The following is a 24,386-nucleotide window of genomic DNA, read 5'->3' on the forward strand; positions in this document are numbered from 1 at the left end:
TAAATGTAGTCATCTGTTTTCTCCATTGCAGTAATTGCCCTACGATATGTGCAGGGCACCCAAATACATGCAGGCATATTTTCAGTCTTTCCACATCTTGATCCATATATATATATATATATAAGTTTTTTTCAAAATTGATTTAATAATATGACAGTATAGGAATAGAATAACATGAAGAAAAAATTCTATTAAAATATTCTAAACACAAATCTAAGCACATAAATTATTATAAACAATAAATCAACATAAAAATAGATTTTAACTGTTTTAAATTTATAAATTCAAATTGACATATATCTTTATTATGGTGATGGAATGGTTCAATTTTGGTCCTTTCTTTATTGTTTTTATATTTGTTTTTATGATTTTCAATTTTTTATTTTTAATCAAATCCCATAGTAAAAAAATAATATATAAAAAAATTAGTTGTTAGGATTTATTGGTGATAACATGACTTGGGATATAAAAAACATTTATGAGGAGAAAGTTGAGAAAAAAAATCATTAACAAATCATTTGAAATTCTTGAAATTAAATTTAATTTTCAGAATTAAATCAATTTATATGTTTGAAATTTTTTTGAGGATATTGATTTGAATTCTAAATAGAATTCAATTGCTAAAAAATGATGATGAGAGCATATTAATTTCCTTTGAAATTAACATTAAAAGCAACATTATAAAAATATCCTAATTTTTTACAAAGTCCCCCACTATCTCTTTCTTTCTCTTTTTCCAACCCCCTTGAAATTTGCATGGGCTAGACTTGCAGATGATTAGTACTTTTAAATGTGAAACTTATAGAAGAACAAATTTGGAAGGGTGGATCTGTTACTTTAGTTTTTAATTCATTTTCTAAAGCACTGAGAGAAGATTCTAGTTTTTTTAATTCATGATTCCATGACCTGTGTTTGCTCATACTCCAACCTGAAAAGAAATTTTTTATTTATTGAAAGCTTAATTAAAAAACTCGAAAAATTAGTTAAGATACATACAAAATACAAAATAGTCCGAATATTTATATTAATAATAATAAAAAAGATTTACATATAACCATTTATATTTATATGAAGACAAGTGATTAACAGATATAATAAACTAGGGAAAGGTTCCATTTGAATTCAATCTAAACTACACCAAGATAAAATGATTTAACAAACTGTTAGTGTTGAATTTAATATTTTATTTCAAATATAAAAATTATAATAAATTATTAATTAAATTCAAATAACATATATATATAATATAATATAATTTAATTTAATTTTACTTATAATTTGGTTAAAACTGGCTGTAAATTTCTCATCTTAGTCGCTTGTCCTATGAGGGAAAAAAAGTACAAAAAATTATTTCCATCTCCATAAAATAAGCATGATGTTTTTTTTTTTTTTTTTTTTTTTTATTTTAACTAACACTTGCCACTATCGGTCTGTGTTCATCAATCCGAGCACAACCTGAGAGTGTAGCACTAATTCTTAAAAGGCTAGAGCCCATTAGTGAAGTGATTCGGATAGCTAGGCTCATTGGAAAAAGGAGAAAACTACACCCATCTTTATTTAATCAGCTATCACTTTACTAGTTATTATTTATTTGATTGGTTTTTAAAATATTTTTTATTTAAAAATATATTAAAATAATATTTTTTATTTTATTTAAAATTATTTTTGACATCAATACATTAAAATAATTTGAAAACATTAAAAAATATTAATTTAAAATAACAAAAAAAATAAAAAAATTTAATTTTTTTTAAAATATTTTTAAAACATAAAAACAAATAAAATTTTATTAATAATGATGAATGCATGGTTGAAAACGAAAGGGAAATTCTAGATATGCCGTTTACTACTGCTATCTTTGACTTAAAAAAAAAAAAGTAAGAATAATTTCTCATATATTGTGGATTATTTGTATATAATTAGTTATAGGGTAAACTTCCATAGATTGAGGCACATTTCATATATATTTCGGTCCAATCTAAAAATTAAACAAAGTAATCGTCAACCATACAATTAGGAAAGATTCATAAAAATTAACCGAGGAGGTACACATTAAAGAAGCCTTTCAAACTTCATGATACACATATCATGCGAATTTCATAACTTGAAGCTTCTGGAATAAATGCGTCCCTGTCCATGGAGGTGATAATTTCGATGCCAAGAACAAAAATATTGGAACAGATCTCTTGCATGAAGAAGAAAGAAATATTATGATGGTCTAGTGGTAAGAGTTTAAGATTAAAATATTTATTTTTTTTGTGGTTTCAGGTTCGAGCCTTGTGATTTTTAATATAATGGTCATTAGAGGCTTACATGGTCGTTAACATCAGGGCTCGTGAGATTAGTCGAGATGCGCGCAAGCTGATTCGGACATCCATGTTAATAAAAAATATATATATATATATATATATATACACACACACACTACAATGATACCTATATGCATGACTCATCCATTCTCATTGATGTAGCTAGCAATTTCATGGTCCCCGTTTGCTTAATACATGCTTGTTTCATACACCCGTCATTATTATGGAATATGTTGCAGAATAGAAAATATTAATTATACTTTTGCTATATAAATTTATCATGCGTAGTATACTATATATTAAAACATGCATGCTATAATAATATAAATAGTAGAATTGGCTATCTGATTAAGTCAGTCTCTTAATTAATCATGGATATTATTTTATTTTGGTATCAGAGCTGATCTATCTAAACAGATTTACGTCTTTCCTTCCTTCCTTCCTTCATCTTCTTCTCCAAGCCGCAGAACTGTCTTCTCATAGGAAATATATAGGAAATATTAGTCATTAAGCTCCAAGTTTCCAAATTTAAGCTCCAAGTTTCCAAATTCAGGCCATGTAAGGGTTGCTTTCCAGCTCAAATGGATGCTCTAATCTGAAAACAGAACGATCGCTCTCTGCAGGATTTTAGTTGAAACCAACCAAACCAATAATCTACTAAATGCTTAACTAGTAAGATGGTGTAAGCTTTGCACTTGATGTGCATTAATTATACCGATATATATATACACGTTTGGTATTTGATAATCCTTAACAAATACCTTTTGGGCAAAAACCCTATGATTAGTTCTATGATCCACCAGTTTTGCTTAATGATTCTGCAGTAGTAAGCTACCAGGAACCTAATTCCTGATTTCACAACTTGATGGCTGAAAAAAAATATATTTTTTCTTTAATAAAGCCAGGGTTATAAACTAAAGAAAAAGCTCAAGGGGAAATCTTTGACGTGAATTATGTCTCCTTTAATGACACCTGCTATATATATTCTGCAGATACAAGAAAAAGAGGATCACTTTGTCAAAGTCAATTTAATTCTTCTCAAAAACAAAAGGTCAATTTGTAACTGATGGGGACCTTGGAATTCCATACATACAAGATTTCTTGGGGCTGGGAATAATTAAATTAAAGAATTCCTTCCCACTATGATCACTCGACGAAGGTTTATTACACAACGAAAGTCGACTCCTTCAAAACTTCTGGTTGAGATTTGGTAAGGTAATTATAATATGTATACTGAGCGATCGCATGTCTTTAAAAGGAGATTGGTGTTCTTAGACCAAGATGAAGCCTGCATGTGCAAAGCAAACTGATTGGTTCCTTTGCAGCAGGTTCGAGAGCAGCTCATTCAATTTCCGTCGTCTGTATTCTGTGGTTTCAACTTTCAACTTTCAACTTTCAACTTTCAACTTCCCTTTGTCGGTGTTGGTGTTCCCTAGATAGCAATGTCGTGACTCATGGTAAGAAAGTGTCCACTTTGCATGCATGCGTTTGGTTACTTGCTTGGCCCATCTCTGCATGCTCATAGTTCGACTCTTGCTGCATAGTGGATTTCATTTAAAAATTTGTAGTTGGTGGCCACATAGAGTCTCAATTATTTTAACTTGGGGATAATTGCATGTTAAGCAATTGTATTTTGCTATTTTACTAATTTTTTATTTAATCTAGTCAATTAATTATTTTTAGGAGTTTCCATTGCAAATGTTACTGATATGATACAAAGATAAATACCATATGAAGTATTTATATTTTATATATCATTTTATTCGAGTATAAATACCAATAATAAAATTTAGTTATTTCTTTATCCAATGGAATGTTTTATAAGTAATTGAATTAAAGATTAGTAACCATCTCATATATATATATATATATATATATATATATATATATATATATATATATATATATATATATATATTTCTTTCATTGACATACGTACCAAGAGTTAATATACCTATTTTATTCAATTAATTAAAATCTTATCATCAAATGAAAGACTACATAAGTTTATCATAGCTATATTCAGATTGTTGTATTCTTTATATTAAAAAAATCATCTCAATCTAAAAATTTAAATAATTAGATAAGATTTTAATATATAATTTATATTATTCTTTAATACATCACCTCAATTTTGAGTTTGAAACTTTGACATGCTAATACTATCTTATGTTTAATTATTTTTTATTAGAATGAGTTCAAATCTCACCACCTACAATCTAATTAATAAAATTAAATACAAGGTAGTGTAAGTTTATCCAAATTTTAAGGACAAAAAGCTTTTATTTAAGGTGTATGTGTTATAAAATAATATAAATCTTATTTTAGATTTTACATAATTGCTTAAGTTTTTAGGTTGAGATGATTCATTAATATAATATTAAAACCCTATTGATCAACTAGTAACGAGTTCGAATCTCATTATTTTTATTTTTTATTCTCTTTTCTAATCAAAATTAATTAATAATACAAGGTAGATCTTGCCATTCTAGCTAATTCTTTATTGTCTCTTCTAATCAAAATTAATTAACAATATAAAATAATATAGATTTATGTAATTTTTAAATTTAAAGAGTTTTTATTTTAAAAAATATATTAGAGTTTAATATAAATTATATATTAAAATTCCACTCCTTATTTTTCATAATACAATTTAAGTTTTCAGATTAAAATAATTATTTTATACAATCACGTGTAACAAAGAGCACGTATAAGGGAGCTTGACTTAGACTACAGCTGCCAATGACCAGGAAGAAGTGTATTCCCGGAGTCAAACGAATCAAGGGAAAGGTAGAAATCGGTACCTGAAGAAGTCCTGGAGAGCTCGCAGAGTACAAGTATCACTAGCAACATTTTTTTCTTCTCTGCGAAAGAGGCAACAGATTCTGTTGTACTTAAAGTAGAGGAGACAAAGAGATCAGCAAGGCAAAAGATTGGAGAGTATGCAGATAAGACATGTCGCTGGAAAAACAAAGGTTGCTAGATGTGCCAAGCACTATGTGGGTGATCGATGGTGGGACAGCAGATGGCATTAACGAGAACAGTACACAAATAAGCAGACAAGGTTTTCTTAGCACCCACATGATAAGCTACTGTAACTCAATTATCAAGGGTTTGTCATCTCTTGCGGTTACTCAAGCTGGAATGGAGTTAAGATGTAATGTAACCGTGACATGGTCACCGGCTTTCTCAAAAACATTCTTCGTTTCAGAGATTTTGTCATCTCAAATTGGGAGGGTATTAATACTATCACTTCTCTACCCCGTTCTAACTACTTAAATTTTTTTCAAGCCTGAATCAGCGCTGGAATTGACATGATCGTGGTTCCAAACAACTCCAAAGAGTTTATTGATGACCTAAAATCCCACATGAAAAACAAAGTCTTCACTATACATGAGCTGAATTGATGATAACAAGAAAGAGAAACCAATATCAGCACATAAATTTCATAATTCATCAACGCCAAACTATCTCGGATAAACCTGTTTCAACCCGATCCTCCAAGCGTTATTGCTGTTATGACCCATACGCTTTCTCTCTTAGTCTCTCTTTTCACTGCAGACAATTATTATAGTGTCTTTGACAAAGCTGTTGATGGTGCAACTGTCAGCAGGTGTATGTGTGTTTTCGGCATCGCTGGTCGATCTTTAATGGCAACTGGGAGACGATTTGTTGTTAGGTTGGTTCGAGTTCACAGTGGAACTCTTTCGTCGATGATGTTGGAGGCTGGGTTGTGATGGTGGTGGCCGATCAAGTGGACTTGCGTTGGAGATGGCAGTTGGCTTTAACGGGGAGAAAAATGAGAGGGAGAGATGGAACGATGTTGTCTAGGCCATTTTCATTTCTTTCTTCTTTTTTCCCCCTTCTCTCTTTATATTTTTCCTTTTCTTTTCACTCCATTCTTTCTTTCTTTTTCTCTTGAAATTTTCTCTACACAATTTCTTTTTATCTATTTTTCTCTCTAAAAATCTCCTCTCTCCCTCTTGATTTTTTTTCTTCTCCCTTCTCTCCCTCTCTCTCAATGGTGGCTACCTAGGATCTTGTTGAACACCACCCCACTTGTCTCTCTAAAGATCTACTACATCTAAAAGAATCCATATTGTATTGTTTCCTTCGATTATTACTATATTATCATTATTCCCACTAAAACTTTTCTTCTTCATTATCCAAAAAAAAACTTTTCTTCTTCTTCGTCTCTGATTTTCTTCTTTTTTTTTTAGTTTTTTTTTTGGAAATTCAATCGCATTTAATAAGTTTGTAAGAAGGAGAATAAAGCAAAACATAAATACATTAATCAATGGCAGCCATTAGTGTTCGTGTAAAAACGTTATTGAAGCAATTGCATAGCTAGCAACAGGTATATATGTAACAATTTCTGAAGTTTATTACTTATGCAACACACCTCACAAATATTATATAATCACTAATATTCATTGCTTGCAACACCAAACGTAACCTCGCAATTGCACTCTAAACTTAGAGCGAGCTACTCCTAATATTGAAATATTATTTCATTTTGTATAGTTAGTGGGTGCGGAAAATCAGAGGTTACTGACACAAAGTTAGTAATCTCAGCATTCTCCTCCACCTGCACAGCAAATTAACGTTTCATAATTAGATCGAAGATCTCAGAAATCTGTATAAAAAAAGAAAGAAAAAAGAGTTAATGATCTCTTATTAACCTTATTATGGAGGTGTTGGTTTGCAGCCGTCAATATTTCTTCCTATACAATCAAATTCATATATAGTCTTAGAAAAAAACAGGATGTAAATATTAATTAATATTTCATAATTAAAACATTATTCTAAAATGGTTAAGTATAGCATTGGAATCCAAGAATAGCTGATTTCATTTTGGATTGTGGGAGGGAGGGAGGAACTGAAATCAAGCTCGCGATTATTTAAGACTCAAATGTTTATGGTTTCATTATTTTTTTTTATTACAAAGACATTGATACAAGTTAAATTACTATAATAAAATTGTGTGCCATTACTTAGTTAGACTCAAATGAATATATATATATATATATATATATTGATTATGCATGTTGTTTTTTTAATGCCCACAGTTAATAATAATAATAAAAAAAGGAGTTGAATATTGAAAACGAACCTTGTTCCTCAACTGCTGAATCTCTTTAAACATGATGTCCATCTGTGTGCCATTACTTGGTTAGACTTACGAAAATATATAATAATAATAATAATAATAATAACTTGAAGCAAGTAAAGTTGGCTTGGAAGTAATTGGATACCTTGGTTGAACGAATTTGATAAATCCAAATTTCAAGATGTTTTTCGAGTACAAGCAATTCATCTAAGCTCATTTCTGCTGCAGCTCTTGCTCCGAACATGTACCTGTAATTAATTAAGCATTTTATATCTCTATAATACAAATCTTGCTACATTTTTTTTTGTGATTTAGAGATTAGATCATCTTTCAATGTCGAACACTAACTAATATATAAGCAAATTAAATTATAATAATTAATTATGGATACAAACCTTAGTCCTTTTTGCAGTACTTCAATCTCTTGCTTCAACATGTTGATCTCCTCCTTTGTATCCTGCAGGCCATAGATTACTTCTCCATTAGTGAAAATATATAAGCATTGGATTAAAGCCTTAAACATTTTTGAAAATTGAAGTAGTTCTTGAAAACTGTTTAACCATGATCCAAATTGTCGATGTATTATATAAAGCATCCAGCGTTCATCACCCACATATCCACCCCTTATATATATATATATATAATGCCAACGGTAACAAACACAAACTTTTACACTCCATGATTAACAAGTAACAGTAATCTAAAAGGTGTTCCATCCATACATTTCTTTAACTAGGAATCATAATAGGGATTTTTTTTTTTTATCGTCAAACCTTTGTTTTTTTTTTTGTCATTTGTGTGTGTGCTTTTTCCAGTAAATGGGAATGTTATTTACATTTCCTTGAAGTATGAAGGTTTTGGCAAGATTTGAGTGCTTGATTATATATCAATTTAATGAGATATGATTATAATTTGTATGATTAAGATATAATTAAAAAACCAAAGATCAAATTGAGAAATAAAAAAACCTAGGTAGAGTATTTCAAATTTGTGTGGAAAAGTTATGTTTATTCTTTATATTCTTTGCTAACTTTATTTTAGATCCGTGCAGTTTTGATTTTTTTTTAGTTGTTGTGCAAAAATTCATTTTATTTATGTTCAAGTTCCTAGGTGAATAGAAAGTTGCTAAAAAATAGAAAAAGATTTTCTTTTAAATGGGCTAGGTGCATTTGCCCACCTAGATCCAAACACCTTGCCTCTTTTTATTTTTCTATTTTTAATTTGAATTTAAATTAATTAAAAATATATTTGGATGACCATCTCGATGTGTTTTTAATTTTAATTGAAATTCATTAAAATAAATCAATTAAAAATACTTTTAGGATATAATTTATTAAAATATCATTTAGGTTTTACTTGGTTTTTAAATGGGAATATAACATCTTTTCTAATATAGCAACCTCTTTTTATTCACAACCCTTCATAATATTTTTTTAATTGTTTTTAAAATTTTATTCAATTGCCTTCCAATACATGTCTATTTTTATTATCGTATAATTAAATAAAATATTATTTTAAAAAATAAAGTTATTAAATATAATCAGTTTCACGCTAAATATGATGAGTTAATATGAGTTAACCTGTGTCGGTCTAAAATATTATCATTTCAATTTTTTTTTAAAAAATTAAAACAACAATGTCTTGAATTTTTTGGGTTAGATCAAGTTTTGAATGGGTTGGTAGGGTCAACACGCCTAGTCGAATAAGTCATATGAAATCAACTTCAACTTGGTTTTGATTGAAATCTAACTCATTTTTCAGGTAATTTGGATTAAATTTTGCCTTATAGTTCTAACACTGAATTATTTTGATGTAATCTAATAATAAAATCTTGGAATCAAAACCGAGACATACATCTAATTATCACAAATCGAACAAGTAATTAACCACTAGCTCAACCTAAGCAGGTTTTTGGTGCTTATCTATTGCAGTTTTAGCTTATCAAAAAACGAGTTTCGCGAATGCAAATCAGTCGGATGTTGAGTCCTCAAAGCTATATATTCATCACCAACATTGCGCATAAATTAGATGGGTATATTTATGTAGTATGCTTTTATGAAGATCGAGCATCAGATGCTGTGCAAGCTTTTGCATAAGAATACGAATATTATGTTTATATATTTGTTATTTACTTTTAAATGCATTCAATAAACTTAATTAGTTGTATAATTAGATAACGTACCAGATCAGGCGCCGGCTGGGTCTCCATGGCAGCTGGTTCAGGTTGAGCCCCACGGCTGGACTTCATGTACCTCTCAATGAGCCCTTGCATGGTTCTTGAACAACAAGAACAGAGAATTTTCAGTAGCTAAATAACACTTTCTCCAATGATGTGCATAAAAAAAAGCTTAACAAAACTTGCTAGATGATATTTTCGCGACGTCCCTTGTGAGGAAAAATGTTCATAATTTCATTTATGGTTACATGCATGCATAAATCGACACATGTTTTTCGTTTGTGTAAAAAAAATACGAGTGAGCCCCCACACATGTATACGCATGCATATTTGTTTATGTGAATGGAAAGGGAGAGCTAGGGAGGAGAGAGACCCTTTGGTGGCTAGTTCATAGAGCTTTCCATGGGCGGAGAAAATGACAACTCCAATTTCAGCATCACACAGCACAGAGAGCTCCTTAGCCTTCTTAAGGAGCCCTGCTCGGCGCTTGCAGAAGGTAACCTGCCTGTGCACATGGTTCTCAATACGTCTCAACTGAACCTTTCCACGAGCCATTTTCCTAACAGACAACCTCCCACTAGTTTGAACTAGCTTCAGGCCGGTCGCTGTAATCCTCCCCCCCAGAAGCTTTTCTTACAATTGCTTCACAAGTAAGACAGCTTCGGAACTTAAATAGTCCCACCAGAGAATGGGAATCAAAACATTGTAAAGCTGCCTTTCCTCTTTACTAAATTATCTATTTAATCTCACTCACCAGTCTACAGATTCTTTAACTATTGCCATGATATGATTGGTAATGCTTTCCCAGCTTCCTCATTTGCTTGGAACTCCGCGCCCACATGAGTCGGTGCGCGCGAGGCATGGCCAAATAGATAGAGATTTAGCCTCAAAGTTTTCATGTGGGGCAGGCCAAGTCTAGTCAGCAGGCAATTGCTTTTTCACATGCGACCCATTTTATCTCATGGTCATTTTTTTGAATCAATGAGCTAGCTTAGCTGCCCATGGTGGGTGGCTTTGCACCACCCCCCACCCCCACCACTTTTCCTTGTTTTTTGGCCTTTGTCATTCCTTCCACCTTTTGTCTTTATGACAAAAATATACCTTCTCTGTTTCTAGGGCTTTTTAACCTTAAGACACAGTTTACCCTTTTTTTTCCTAATATTTATAGACTTATTTTTACAATTTCAATTAAGACTTTTAACTTTTTATTGAAGTTTAATTTTGACAATTCAAGTAGTGGTTGGTATGTTTTGTTTGAAAATTTAAAAATATATTAAGATAATATTTTAATTTTCAAAAACGCTTTTTAAACATAAAAATAAACTCATTTTAAATAATTATAAGTTTAAATAATATTACCCTAATTTTTTCTTCTAATTAATAGAAAAAAGTAATGGGGATTTATGCAATTTTCAATTTCGCAATATTTTTACTCGAGGCTACATATTAAAAAACTAATATAAAATTATTCTTAAAACATTATTAGCTAGATTAATTTTTTTTTAATTTAGATATGGCTTAACAAGCATGCATTAAACAAAACTCTAAAAATACTACATATATAGCCCCGGCCCTCCCTCCACTCATCCATCTTAGCGATGAAGACAAGAATCTTGTCAAATCACTGGCATGCATTCAATCGGAAGCCATAAAGAGATCTTCACTTTGAATTCTGTGGCTGCTTAGAGAGGATTAAACAGTTGGCACGTGGATATTCTCTTACCAATCTTCTGCCATTAACAAATTCTATCAGTGGTGTAAAGCTTAGGTTCTACATTTTCATTGATATAATATAACTCAATTCCTTGGAATTAATATGTTCTTGTCTAAAGATCTCAATTTTTAATTCATATGGTGCGCATCCGGGAAGAAATCATCAGAGAGAAATAATTGTTATTATTCATGCTGCTGTTTATAAAAAATAGAGCATTTTAGCAATATGGTGGGTGCGACCACAAATTTACTCTTCAGAGGCTTGTTTGTACCATTATCGAAACAAAATGATAGCTACGTACTCCTTCAAATACGTTCCCTTTCAAATATGATAGGGATTTATCCAAATCTTAGGAAGATAAATAACTCACATAGATGTATTGTATTTATCACAAGAGACAATTGATGAGTTGATATATAGGATTAATAAAAGTAAAATTGAGAAATAAATTATCACCTATTTTTGTTTATAATAATCAGAAATCTAACTAGTCTAGTTGTCTTCATATGTTACAGATAAAGAGTTAATTATACTAAAAAAAATAATGAAAATCACCTTAAATTATATCTAAAGTAAGTTGTTTTGCATTTGTTTTTAGTAATAGAAGGTAATATTGTGTTTATTTACTAAAGATCTCCTAAACTAATATATTTTTGTTTGTATTTTAAAGGTGAAAAAACTACTTCGATCTAAGATAATGATTCAAGATCTACACCCCACAACAAGGTTTAATTATTACTTTTAAGGTATGAGCGTTATTGATTTCAACCTTATTCCACTTTGAAAAATAAATCATTGATGACTTCAACTCTATAGGGTTGTTATGTAATGACATGAATCCCAACACTTCAAATATGTATTATAATATAAAAAATTTCAAACTTATAAAAAGGAGTGGCATGTGTAACTCAGAAATGTCCACAAAACCTATAAAAAAGACAAAAGATGAGTGAAGGGTGGCTAGAATTTTCAAGTCTGTTGAAGGGTTGTTGTTGTGTTAGGTTGTGTGTTGTTTCGATAGTTGGTCATTTAATTAGAGGAACTAGTTGTTTCGGTGTGAAGATGGTGTCTAGTGAGATAGGCTCAATCTAGTGTTGGTTATAATCCGGTGATTTTGACTTCTATATGTGGGTTATGAGTGGTGGTTTTTTTAATGTTAATAAAATATATGAGAGTTGGTTGTTAGAATCATTAAGAGGAGAGTAATTCAAAATAAAGATAGGTTAGCGCCTAGGGATGGCTAATGGTGATTGACATTAGAGAAAAAATGGAAAATATAAGTTATGTCAAGGCTATAAATGGAGAAAAAGGTTGTTGTGGATATTGTTGTTGGGTAAGATATGTTGGTTGTGTTTTAGGTGGAGGAAAGAGTTTGTGGTGGCTAGTGTTGTAGTGATCGTATATTGTCGGATTATGGTTAAAAAAGGAAGGGGATGACTAGCAGTTAGAAACTTTTTTTTTTCATTAGGCACATGAAGGAGAAGCTTTTATTTATTTATATATATGAATGCTTTTTTTTCTTTTTCTTTTTCCAACAGTTTTTTTTTTCTTTTTCTGCTATGATTCCTGGTATGTTTTCCCATGTTTTCTTTCCCTCTACTCTAGGTCCTTATTTATAGTGTTGAGGACCCTATCAAATTGAAAAATAAAATCGAAATATTTGAAGGTTGTTGTATTCTTTTCTTCTTAAATGATCACCTCAAATTTTAAAAATCATAATACAAGATTAATTTATTTTCCTTTCTTGAACTATACAGGATCTCTTGCTTTCCTTTATGACATCAATGAGATCTATAATTGGTGATTCTTTAAAAATCTTTATTAGAACTAAAATATTTTAAATTTTATTTTAATCTCTACTTTTATGAAATATAATCCCTCTTTTATATTTGTTTTATTTTTGAATCATATTATTTGATTATCAATTATCTTATTTGATCTTTCAAAACTTTAATGTTTATTTTGGTCCTTTTTTTCTTACTTGCTTGTCATTTCACTCCCTAATTTGTTTTTAATAAATATAAAACTTGTCACAAAAAGTAAAATAAAAGAAAGTGTCAAAAATCAATAAATGACCATAAATTGATTGAATTGGAAATTTTTATTTTTTAAAAATAAAGGGTAAAAAATTATTTGTAACCATATCTACATCACATGTAGTCGGCTTAATTAAAAAAAAAAAACAGCAGAAAAAAAAGAGTTTCTTATGGCATGATGTTCCATCTATTACATTAGTTCACGAGCATTTCCATTTGTTGAATAGAAATAGAGGGTAATCATGCTGGCCTAGTTTCAAACCACGGTACTAACTAATATTTGTTTTATTTTTTTTCATTTGATTTAAAAAAAATATTTTCCTCAATTAACAATCAAATTATTTTGTTCAATACAAATAGTTATAATTTTACTAAAAATAATTGATGAACAAGTCCACTAAAAAATAGAAACAATTAATTGGTTTTTCTAAAATGTATGCTATGTATTAAGAATTTTTATTGTTCATAAATTCATCTAGGATAAATAAACCATCACTAGGCATTGTCCTAAAATATTGATGTGTAAATAATAAAATTGCATAATACACAACTTTATATAGTATTAAAAATGTTTCAAGATATTTTTTTCTTGTAATCTTGTTATGTATGAATTATTTTATTATTCATAAATTCACCTGCGATAAATGAACCATCACTAGACGTTGATATTGATGAGTACATAATAAGATTACTTAACACATGACTTTAATATTGTAATTAGATTTTTTTTCAAGATATTATTTCTTGTAATTTTATTGTGTATTAATTGTTTTATTATTTATAAATCTATATAGGATAAATGAAACGTCACGAGGAATTGTCCTAGGATATTGATGAGTGGGCAATAAAATTTCTTAATACACAACTTTATTATATTCAAAGTACTTTCAAGATATCATATTTTCCATCACAATTTTATTTCATATTAATTGTTTTATTTATTCATTAATCAACCCAAGATTAATGAACTATAGTTGTTTATTGTCTTGGGATGTTGCCTAATGTGTAATAGAAACAATGAATACGCGACTCTTTATTTTACAAAAAAAAATAAGGTTTTTTTTTTTTATGAATCTGAAATCTGTGGGTTCAAGGGTACCATTGGCAATACTCTTTTAAACTATAATTATTGTTATTTGAATTTTTTATATTTATGTTAATGTGTGATTGTTTTTTGATATATCATTCCTTAATATGGCGAGCAAATTTGAGCTTGATATACACAATCCCACATAAACCCATTGAAATTGAGTGGTGGCCTTCGAGCCCATTTCAATCAGCATAATCTTAATTAGGTCTATGTTAGCAATTAATCACTTCTTCTTAGGTCCAACACTTGTATTTTAAAAGTGAGGGTTAAGCCATGTTATCCGGTTTGAGTTCCAAATTATTTTCTTAGATCATTATCGTATTTTACCTACGATGCATCAGGTGATTGATATCTTTTCTATTGCATATGATACCCTAAAAAAATTGAATTGGAAATGACAACATTATCCTTTGATGAGTAATTATAGGTGACTATGGTTGATAGACAATAATGAAGTTTTACACAATTTAATATATATGAAAAAATAGTGATAATAAATAATATAATATAATATAATTAATTAGGTTTCCTATTATGCACTTTTTATTAGTTAAGGTATTATAAGTAATAGTGGGTATATTAGTAAATACATAATAATTTAGAGAATAAAAAGAAAATAAAACCCTAGAGTAACTTACACTTTATTTTGTCAAACAATCAAAGACTATATATATATATATATATATATAAAGAGAGAGAGAGGGAGAGGGAGAGAGAGAGAGAGAGTTTAATTTAGGGTCAAAATCTTTATTTACTTTTATCAATTTAAGGTGTGTGTTTTCTATTCATATCTATTAATTGAATTTTTTTCATGCATATTAGGGTCATGGAGAGAGATTTAGGAATTAAGGTTTTTTATGATATTTGATTTTTTAATCACTTTTAAGGAGTGAATGTTATACTAACATAGTCTTAAATTGATAAAAAGTCATTGGAAGTGACTTTATATTTTTTTGGTAGATTAATTTGAAGTAATAGTGAAATTAAGAAATTGAAAAAAAAATGATAAGTTGGTAACTTTAGACTATCAGAATTAATCTTTCAATAAGCATAATGGTCGAAACTTGGTACCTAGATATAATATGTCATGAGTTATTAGATTTGATAGGTCATTTTTTCAAATAAAAGTTGTGTATTAGTAGTTATGATCATTGAAAATAAGCCACTTTAATATGTAATTTCTGGGTTTATAAGAACATAAATTTTTAAAACTTACTCTTAGTTAATTAGAGAGTACTGTGATTCACCCCAAACATTTTATGGGTCCAAAGTTTCTTGTTTCTATTTAATATGCTATCAAATACTTTTAGTGTGTTTAAATTTTTTTTAAGAATTTATTGAGATTTAATAGAAAATAACTAAAATTTGTTTTGGAGAGTAAACAACTTTTATAATTTTGGTTTTAAATGTTTCAATATACTAAAATTAATTGATGTTTATGTAGAATTTGAATATGTTGAATGTTTTTCATATAGAACTTTATTTCTATATGAATTAATTTATTTACATAATAAATTATTTTTCTAAGAATAGTTGCAATTAATAATTTTCAACAGCTTCACTTTAATTATTTTTAAAATACTACTTTACTTAAAATAAAAATGTTTCTTATCCTTTTCTAATCATATTTTATAAAGTTAGTATTTTTTGAACCATAATTGCCATATGTTTTTTATAATTATTTTTGGTATTTAATTATTGAAAAAAATAGATATTTTATAAGTAAAACAAAGGGCTATAGTAACACGGTTCTAGTTGAGTGATTGTTTTAGGGGATTTTAGGGTCATTTAAGTTAGTAATATATTTAAACTTTGATTAAACTATAAATTAGAAATAATCTCATGTATTGCATTGGATACTAGTGAATATATAATTTATGGTAATTGTTGTTGTTGGGAATGCTAGGTTGTCTCTAACGCTAATCTTGGATTTGCATATCACATAAGTAACTATTCATCTCATTGGTTAGTTATTTTGAGTTAGAAAATATATATTTATGTACTAAATGACTTTTTCTTACTAAAATATTTATTGTTTTATAAATTAGATGGATCGGGCATGATGAATAATTTTTAAATAATGTTAAGAGTTTCGAGAAAGTATGTTTATGATTTCAAAAGTACTTTAAATATGTTTTGTTTTTTTTAACCCATTCATGGATTGAATATGAATATGAATTTGATTGAATACACTTTGGACTCAGCTTTTAAGGGCTATACATTGTCATTTATAGACATAGTTATTTAGAATTTGATGTTTTGTCATAAAGCAAAATATGACCAATTATTATTGTGGTTTTAGTAATTATACTCTTTATACTTAACCTTTAGGGGTTATACATTAGCACTTATAGACATGTTTATTTAGAATTTGATACCTAGTCATAGGGTTAAATATGACCTATTATTATTATGGTTAGAGTAATTATACACTTTGGACCTGATTTTTAAGGGCTATACATTGGCACTTGTTGTTGTAGACATGTTTTATTTAGAATTTGATGCTTAGTTATTAGACAAAATATGATCCATTGTTGTTGTGGTTAGAGAAATTATAGTTCTTTGACTTTGAATATGAGTGTGCAATCCATGTTTGTGTTCAAAATGATTGGTTTGAAATATTTAAGTTTATGTATGATTTATAAATGTGCTTTAGATCTTTTTTGAGTCTTTGAAAGTATTGAAATTTTGGTATGATAAATGAATTGATTGTAAGCAATATGTGTTAGTAAGTTTTTGCATGCTTGATCCAACTAGAGAGATGAATTGTTATTTATTGAGTATGTGACACTCACCTCCTATTTATTTATTTTCAGATGGTTTGGAGGAGATTTAGATTGTTAAGTGGTTGTTTTTTAAACTTATATTTGATTTATAGACTATAATATTTTAATAACTAGATCGATTTATGATATTAAATTTGTAATACATTTGGTTTTATTTGCCTTTGAACTCAAATTATTTTATGTGAGATGATTTAATTAATTTATTATTCAAGGTATATGTATTTTTTTAATGGGGTATTATTTTGAGTATAATTTCTTAATTGGAGTTTAGATACTTTGCATGCCTATAAGGCATATAGCGTTGTCACATGAAAAGATTATTTTTTGATTTAGGGTATAACATTACATAACTAGCCTCTTATTTAGAATCTTTAAGAACCTAGAAACCCCTTGAATCTATTAGGTGACAACTTTTTCTTAATTATATCTCTTTTAGTTTTAATAGTTTACCAAAATGTTTACTGGGAAATATTGTATAAACCATACTTGCAAATCATTCAATGATGACTAATGACCTTGAACATGAATTAAAAGAACAGAAAATCTTTCCATGCCTTTCTCATCCATCAAACATAAAAGGGATTATGGTCAAAGGGATGCTAAAATGACAGAAACATGGTTGTCTTTCAAATAAAGGGCATGCATACAAAGTTGATTTCCTCACGAGAATAAGCCGCTAAGCTTTACATTTATGGATTTTTGTATCTCCTCTCCTTTACAATGTGATTGTAAAACATTACTAAATTAGAAATGACAACTTAGGTTTGTTTCATGGAGGCTTGCATATATCTATATTAATGGATGCGGGTATATAGGAGAACGAGCTGGCTGATGTTGGTTAATGGGCATATGTAATAGCAAGAATTAAAATAAAAATCTAAGACTAAAATAAATTAAATTGTGCCTCCTGGCATGCATATGGAGAGTTTCAAATAAAACAAGAAACTTATTTTCTCTCCCTCCTGGCTTCCACTATCGAGGACACAACCTCTTTGGTTTAGAGCAGCTGTAATTTCGGACCACATTTTAAAGAGGATGGTGTTCACTTCTTCAATCTTTCAGGAGAGATTCAAAATCACAGAACTGATCCCACTAGCTTTGCAACTCAAAAGCAAAGCCTTTTCTCCTGGTTTTTTTGGCTTTGAACCTTTAAATGCTTGGTGGAAAAGCTAAAACCTTCTTGAATTTGAAAGAAGAAAAAGAAATACAAGCATATGTAAGACCTATGAAGACCTTCAAGGCCTAAGCTATATCCCTTTTGAACCCTTTATTCAAGAGCTAAAAATCATGGGATCGAACCCTCCACTAATAATTTTGGTGAAATTAATTTTGTGTTTTGTCTGATTGCTCTTACTTCTTCTTCTTTTATGACAAATGACATTTGTGTAAAGTTTTTTTATGGTTAAGAAGAATAACTAGCTAGTTAATAAAATTAATATCCTCCATCATCGTTAATGTAGCGTTGTCATCATGAGGTTGTCTCCAACAGCAACGCACTCTCAACAATGCTTTCTCCCAAACTTTACACTCAAAATATGTAAACATTATTAGGGGTTGAAGAAGAAGCAAAGCTCATAGAGATAGTTTTTCACCTTCTATATATATTGCTCTTCTATTTACCTAAAAAATAAGACTTATTGATAATTACATAACAAGTCCTATTACTCAAAAAATTGTTATGATAATTTCAATATTTTATTTTATTTTATTAATTGATTGTGGGATTTTGTTAAATGGATTTGTAGTAATTGAAATGTTGGCAAAATTAGGGGCTAGAGGCCATGGAAGGAATTGGTTAAGAGCTCGTTTGTTTTTGCGTTTTAAGAGTGTTTTTTTTAAAATTATTTTTTTCTTCAAATTATTTTTTTCAAATCATTTTGATATGCTAATGTCAAAAATAATTTTTAAAAAATAAAAAAATAATTTCAATATTACATTTCCAAGCGAAAAGTAATTTGAAAATAACTACTACCATAATACATTTTTTTAAAAAAACATTATGTATTCCTTTAAAAAAAACACTAAGCAAACCCAATGTCAACTTCCATACCCATATGCCAACTCTTCCTACTCTGTGCAAACTCCATAAAGATCCAAATATCAATATGAGATGTCAAACTTAAAATGATCCTTTGAATTCAAAATTTCAATTCTTTTATAACCTACACAGACCTTTTTTTTAAGACAATTTACTAGCACATGATGGAGGCAGAGGCTGAGCTAGTTTCAATTTGAGTTTTAGATATAATTAAAAAATTAGGTTAGATTTTTAAGGTTAGTTTCTAGGTTGTTTTATTCATACAATTTTCTTGTAAGATTAGATGTATAATATAATATGAGAAAATAGGATTTGATTTCTTTCAATTTTCTTAATTTAGGGGGGGGATCTATTCTTACTATAACCTTATCATTTTTATAAAAACTTTAAAAATAATTTTAGTTGGATGGAAACTACTATCAAGTGAAAAGTATTATGGATTGAAAATAAAGATTTACATGAAAAGATATACATGTGGAATGTAATTTGTGAAAACAATAAAAGGATAAGGCATTACTATGCTCAAAATATAGGTGGAAGGATATGTTATACCATAAATTTTATGAGATATAGATAAGGTTTAAAGATAATTATCTAATAATTAGATAATCAAGAGAAACTTAAAAAACAAAATTATATAAAAGAAAGAGCGTGTGCATAATCAGAACGTGAGCAGTTATAATAAACCATATAAATTAAAAGGCAACAGTAACTCCTATCACTGTGAGATCATGGAAAGAACTCTAAAAGATGAAAGTTATTAGTAATTGACATACAAGAAATGGAAGGTTACTGGTAGTTGATACCACTTGACTAAATAAGGTAGATGACACGGAAAATGAAAGGACACATACAACTCAACAAAAAACTTAAATCACTACATTGTAATTTTATCAAGTTCCCATGACCTTTCAAACTTAAAACCAGCAGGCGATAGCTTATAGACGATAACTTTGCAAGCGATAGTCAAGTAGGCTTGCAATTTCAATTTCATAAACCAAAAAGACCAAAAAGATATTGCATTATCCAGGAGTTTCAATTCGTGAATGTAACAGAGTCCTATGAATATAAGTATTCATTTCTTAAGATATTGAGTTTACTTTACATTCAAGTTCTTCTAATTGTTTTATTATTTTTTCAGTTGAACTACTATTTATATGGAGTGGATTTAATCATATTGATACTCATGTAACTTTATATTATAAATACAAAGTTGTCTTAGTTGAGAAAAACACAAAAGAACCTAGATCAAAATGTAAAGAACCTAAAGTTGTCTTAGTTTTCTTTTTTATTTGTGTCTAATTGTTAAGAATGTAAAATTTGACTTTTAAGGATGTTAAATTCTCATAAATTTCTTAATCACGACAAAGATAGCTTGTTTTTTACTAGATTGGAATAAAGAATATATATAGTCTGAAAATCAAAATGCTGGTTTGAGCATACTAAAACCTAAAGAAAACAGAAAGAAGATTATGAGGTTCTCCTTCTTACAAGAAACAACAGCATCACCATAATATTTTGTGTTCTCTGGTGCGTGGTTGGCAAAAAGTAAATTCAGTAAAGGAGCATGTTAAGACTCATCAGAGCATGATCAGGCTTTTCAACTAATCTAGATTCTCCCAGCTCTTCTGACTATAAAATACAGAAAACCTAAAGCATAAGAACCTTTACAGAAAAGAGAGGAAAAGAAAGGGAGGGCATAAGAACCAATGAGCCAATTAAATCAAAGACGTTCTATCTATATGAACCCGCTTTAATCTCCTGCAACATAATATTTTTAAGTAGCAAATTTGGTACGTTCCAATAGTGAAGTACTATGTCAAGGAAATATATAGGATTCCTGGTCGTTTAGCTTTTAATTAATACAACTTGGTACGGGTAATTAGAATCCAGAAGCTAGCGTCAGGTTTAGAAAATGTTTTCCTTCTCAATTCTCAACCACATCCAAGAGTTGCTTCTCTTTTAAAACACTCAACTTGATGATATCAAGAATCCTATCCCATAAGCAATAGAAAGTTATACGATATAGAATTAGATTTCAGTTTTTTTAAAGAAAGTAATGCTGTTTTAATGGAGTTTGTATAAAAATGATGGCTAGGACTGTTTCCTGCAATTCTCAGCACTTGATTCGTGCATACTCATGCATGTCAACTGGCTTTACTTCGATCGTTAATCTGTGTGACGGTGACCGTTTCTTTAACGTAGCAAACCACACAAAGGTATATATATTCTAAGCATGGGTGCTTCAAAACCCTAGCTAATCATGGTTAAGCACTCGGGGACCCTGCGTCTATGGAATTAAGCATGGCTCTAAGAGGATATCAAATTTCGATGATTTGACGTTCTTCATGAATATTAGTCATTGATTACTCGTGAAATGCTAGCCTCTGGATCCTCTGAAACACGATCGATGGAGGTCGATATTTGAGATCATCCAAAGGACAGACATGCGAATAATAATGACTAATATTCATGAAGAACCAATCACGAAAATTGAAGATCACGTCCAGGACCCCATGGACGATACCTCCACTCTATCTAAAATGACAAAAAAAATAAAGTTAATAAGTACGGATATTGTCTCTCAAGTGCCACCATGCATCTTCGTTATGCTAAGGTTATTGAATGGTAAAATAATACTGTTTTAATTTTTAAAAGATAAATCAAAGCAACATCAATTTTTTTTAAAAAAAATTAAAATACTAAACTAGATTTTGATTGAGTCATGAGTTGATTAATCGTGTTGATTTTTTTTTAGACTCGGTCTAAGGTAATAATCAAGTTGGCTGAGTTCTACATCAATCTATCAAATTATACCGAGTTCTACAATCGAGTTTTACATGATGCTGGTATAACTTTTGGTTATCAAAATAGAGGATGGAAGTGCTTTAGGCATCAAATTCACTACTCTAAAGCAAGCATATATATATCGCAAACAATAATTAGGAAATTTGTGGATAAGTTTAGGAGATTTAGATGGTTATTAAGAAGAATATCGTAATCCTTTAAGGATGTGAAGAGCTTACCTCAGCAACCAGAACCAAAAGCAGGGGATCGAGAAACAGAAACAGGTAGGAAAATCGGAAAACATGAAGACTCAACTCTCAAAGGGATACCAAATTTTCAGACAAGCATCCATGCTTTACATGCACTATCATATCTAGCGAATAGACTTTATAGATTAGATTCTTTGTCATTGATAGTATAACAATATCATTAATCTTCATTTCCAACAAATCAATATTTTTTTATATTTATCTATATACTATGGTATTGAAGCATTTAATTAAGGACATTAATTGTCAGACCAGGTGAACCTTTGCACAGTTTGTGGTAAATTTATAGCAAGAACGCATTTGACATCAGTTGATTTAGGTTATACTTTTAAGAACAAAGAATATCTTAAATTACATGATAATTATTTGCTTCATTTTTTTCTTATTGTTGTTTTTTCATCTCGATTGCATATTACCTTAGTGTTTAGGAACGAGATTGGAATCATGTTTTCAAAAAAAATTGATTTTTTTATCTAAAATTATTTTTTATGATTTTTTATTGTTTTGATGTGTTGTTATTAAAAGTAATTTTTTAAAAATAAAATAAATATTATTTTAATATATTTTTAAGTAAAAAATACTTTTAAAAACAATCGATACCCTCTACAAGTTATAAATGTGCAGTTAAGGCCTTCATGTGTTCTTTTGTTTTTTTAAATAATATTACTTGATAATTATTTGCTTCATTTTTTCTTATTATTATTCATCTTGATTACCTGTGATTGGGAATAAAGTTGAAATCGTGTTTCTAAAAAAATTAAGTGTTTTGTTTAAAATTATTTTTTTATTATTTTGATGTGCTGATATTAAAAATAACTTTTAAAATAAAAAATAAATATTATTTTAATATATTTTTTAATAAAATATACTTTAAAAACAAACCATTATTCAAAAAAAAAATCCAGCACAAAGTTATAAATATGTAGTTAAGGCCTTCATGGGTTCTATCGTTTTTTACCCCATGCAGCCTTTCTTTTGAAACTTTTTTTTTAAAAAAAAAAGAAAGTAAGAAAAGGCTGTAAAAGAGCAGTTAAAAGGCCTAACTGTGTAGAGCTCGGCTATGAGCCCACAGACAGAGAAGAAGAGACCAAAGAGAACTCCACACGACCACCAAACAGTTAGAACGTGTTTGGCAATGTGGTTACGGATGTTTTTTAAATAACTTTTTGTGTCAAAATGTATGTAAATGATGTTTTTTTATTTTTTAAAAAATTATTTTTGACATCAGCACATCAAAACGATCTAAAATATATAAACCATATTAAATGTTAGCAAAAAAAAAACTTAATTTTTTAAAAACATAGATTGAACCGCGTTCCCAAACACTGTCTTAGTACCACAGGCCCAGCTTGACCTACTAACTGTGTAGAGCTTGGCTATGAGCCCACAGACAGAGAAGAAGAGACCGAAGAGCCTGACCTAACCTAGTCTACTGTGAATCGATCTTATCTCTATGGGGCAGAACATGTTAAGAGCTCGGCTCGAACACAAACAAAAACTAGAGAAGTTTTGGAAGAATCAAAACTTAACAACAGGCACCCAATAAGAATTAGAGAGCAGATTGTTGGGTTTTTGATCGAAGCTAAAGAAAAATGAAGCCCTGGCTAGTTCTGTAATGATCCCATGATCATTTTTCACTTGAACAATTTGTTTTGTTCAACAATTTTCCAGACATGGTGTTAAGGAGGAAATTAACACTAACCTGCTGTATATTTCTAAGAAATTGTTTGTTTTTCTTGGAATTCCTTCGAATTCAAATTAGATTTAAAGAGGTTTCCTTCCCCCATTTGAACCAGCAATACTTGGATGTTTCATCAGCATGGTTTAAATTACAGTTATCAAACTCTGTCTTGTGAATTTGTCTTAATTCCAGTTTTGAATCTAACTAGATTTGCTGACTTGGTTAAATTCAAGTGATTTGATGAAATTATTAATATAAAACATAATTGATTAATAATTTGTTTAATTTTATCTAAAAACATTAATTTTAATTAAAAAAAATATATCCAAAATGATATAGTTTTATTAAGAAATCAAAACATCACAGTCAACTCACCAATATTCAAATTGA

The 24,386-nt window shown here is 29.3% G+C and overlaps 1 protein-coding gene across 1 annotated transcript; it reads right to left on the minus strand.

The window, feature by feature from the left end:
• Positions 1-6,671: 6,671 nt before the first annotated feature.
• On the minus strand, positions 6,672-10,314 carry LOC7475773 (agamous-like MADS-box protein AGL12). The gene is made up of 7 exons (XM_024591881.2): positions 9,969-10,314; positions 9,602-9,695; positions 7,815-7,876; positions 7,565-7,667; positions 7,423-7,464; positions 6,992-7,033; positions 6,672-6,897 (listed from the first exon to the last, which is right to left on the minus strand). Exons 1-7 carry the CDS (start codon positions 10,148-10,150, stop codon positions 6,802-6,804), a joined length of 621 nt encoding a protein of 206 aa, XP_024447649.1. The 5' UTR covers positions 10,151-10,314; the 3' UTR covers positions 6,672-6,801.
• Between the last annotated feature and the right edge of the window lie 14,072 nt (positions 10,315-24,386).

The sequence above is a fragment of the Populus trichocarpa genome, chromosome 19 (genome assembly GCF_000002775.5).
Source record: "Populus trichocarpa isolate Nisqually-1 chromosome 19, P.trichocarpa_v4.1, whole genome shotgun sequence".
Taxonomy (NCBI): Eukaryota; Viridiplantae; Streptophyta; class Magnoliopsida; order Malpighiales; family Salicaceae; genus Populus; species Populus trichocarpa.

Coding starts and splice junctions, on each gene's coding strand:
- LOC7475773 (XM_024591881.2), bottom strand. CDS start 10,150: ATGGCTCGTGGAAAGGTTCAGTTGAGACGTATTGAGAACCATGTGCAC. Junction 7,668..7,814: donor GTACTGCAAAAAGGACTAAG/GTTTGTATCCAT, acceptor AATTAATTACAG/GTACATGTTCGGAGCAAGAG. Junction 6,898..6,991: donor ACCAACACCTCCATAATAAG/GTTAATAAGAGA, acceptor TTTGCTGTGCAG/GTGGAGGAGAATGCTGAGAT.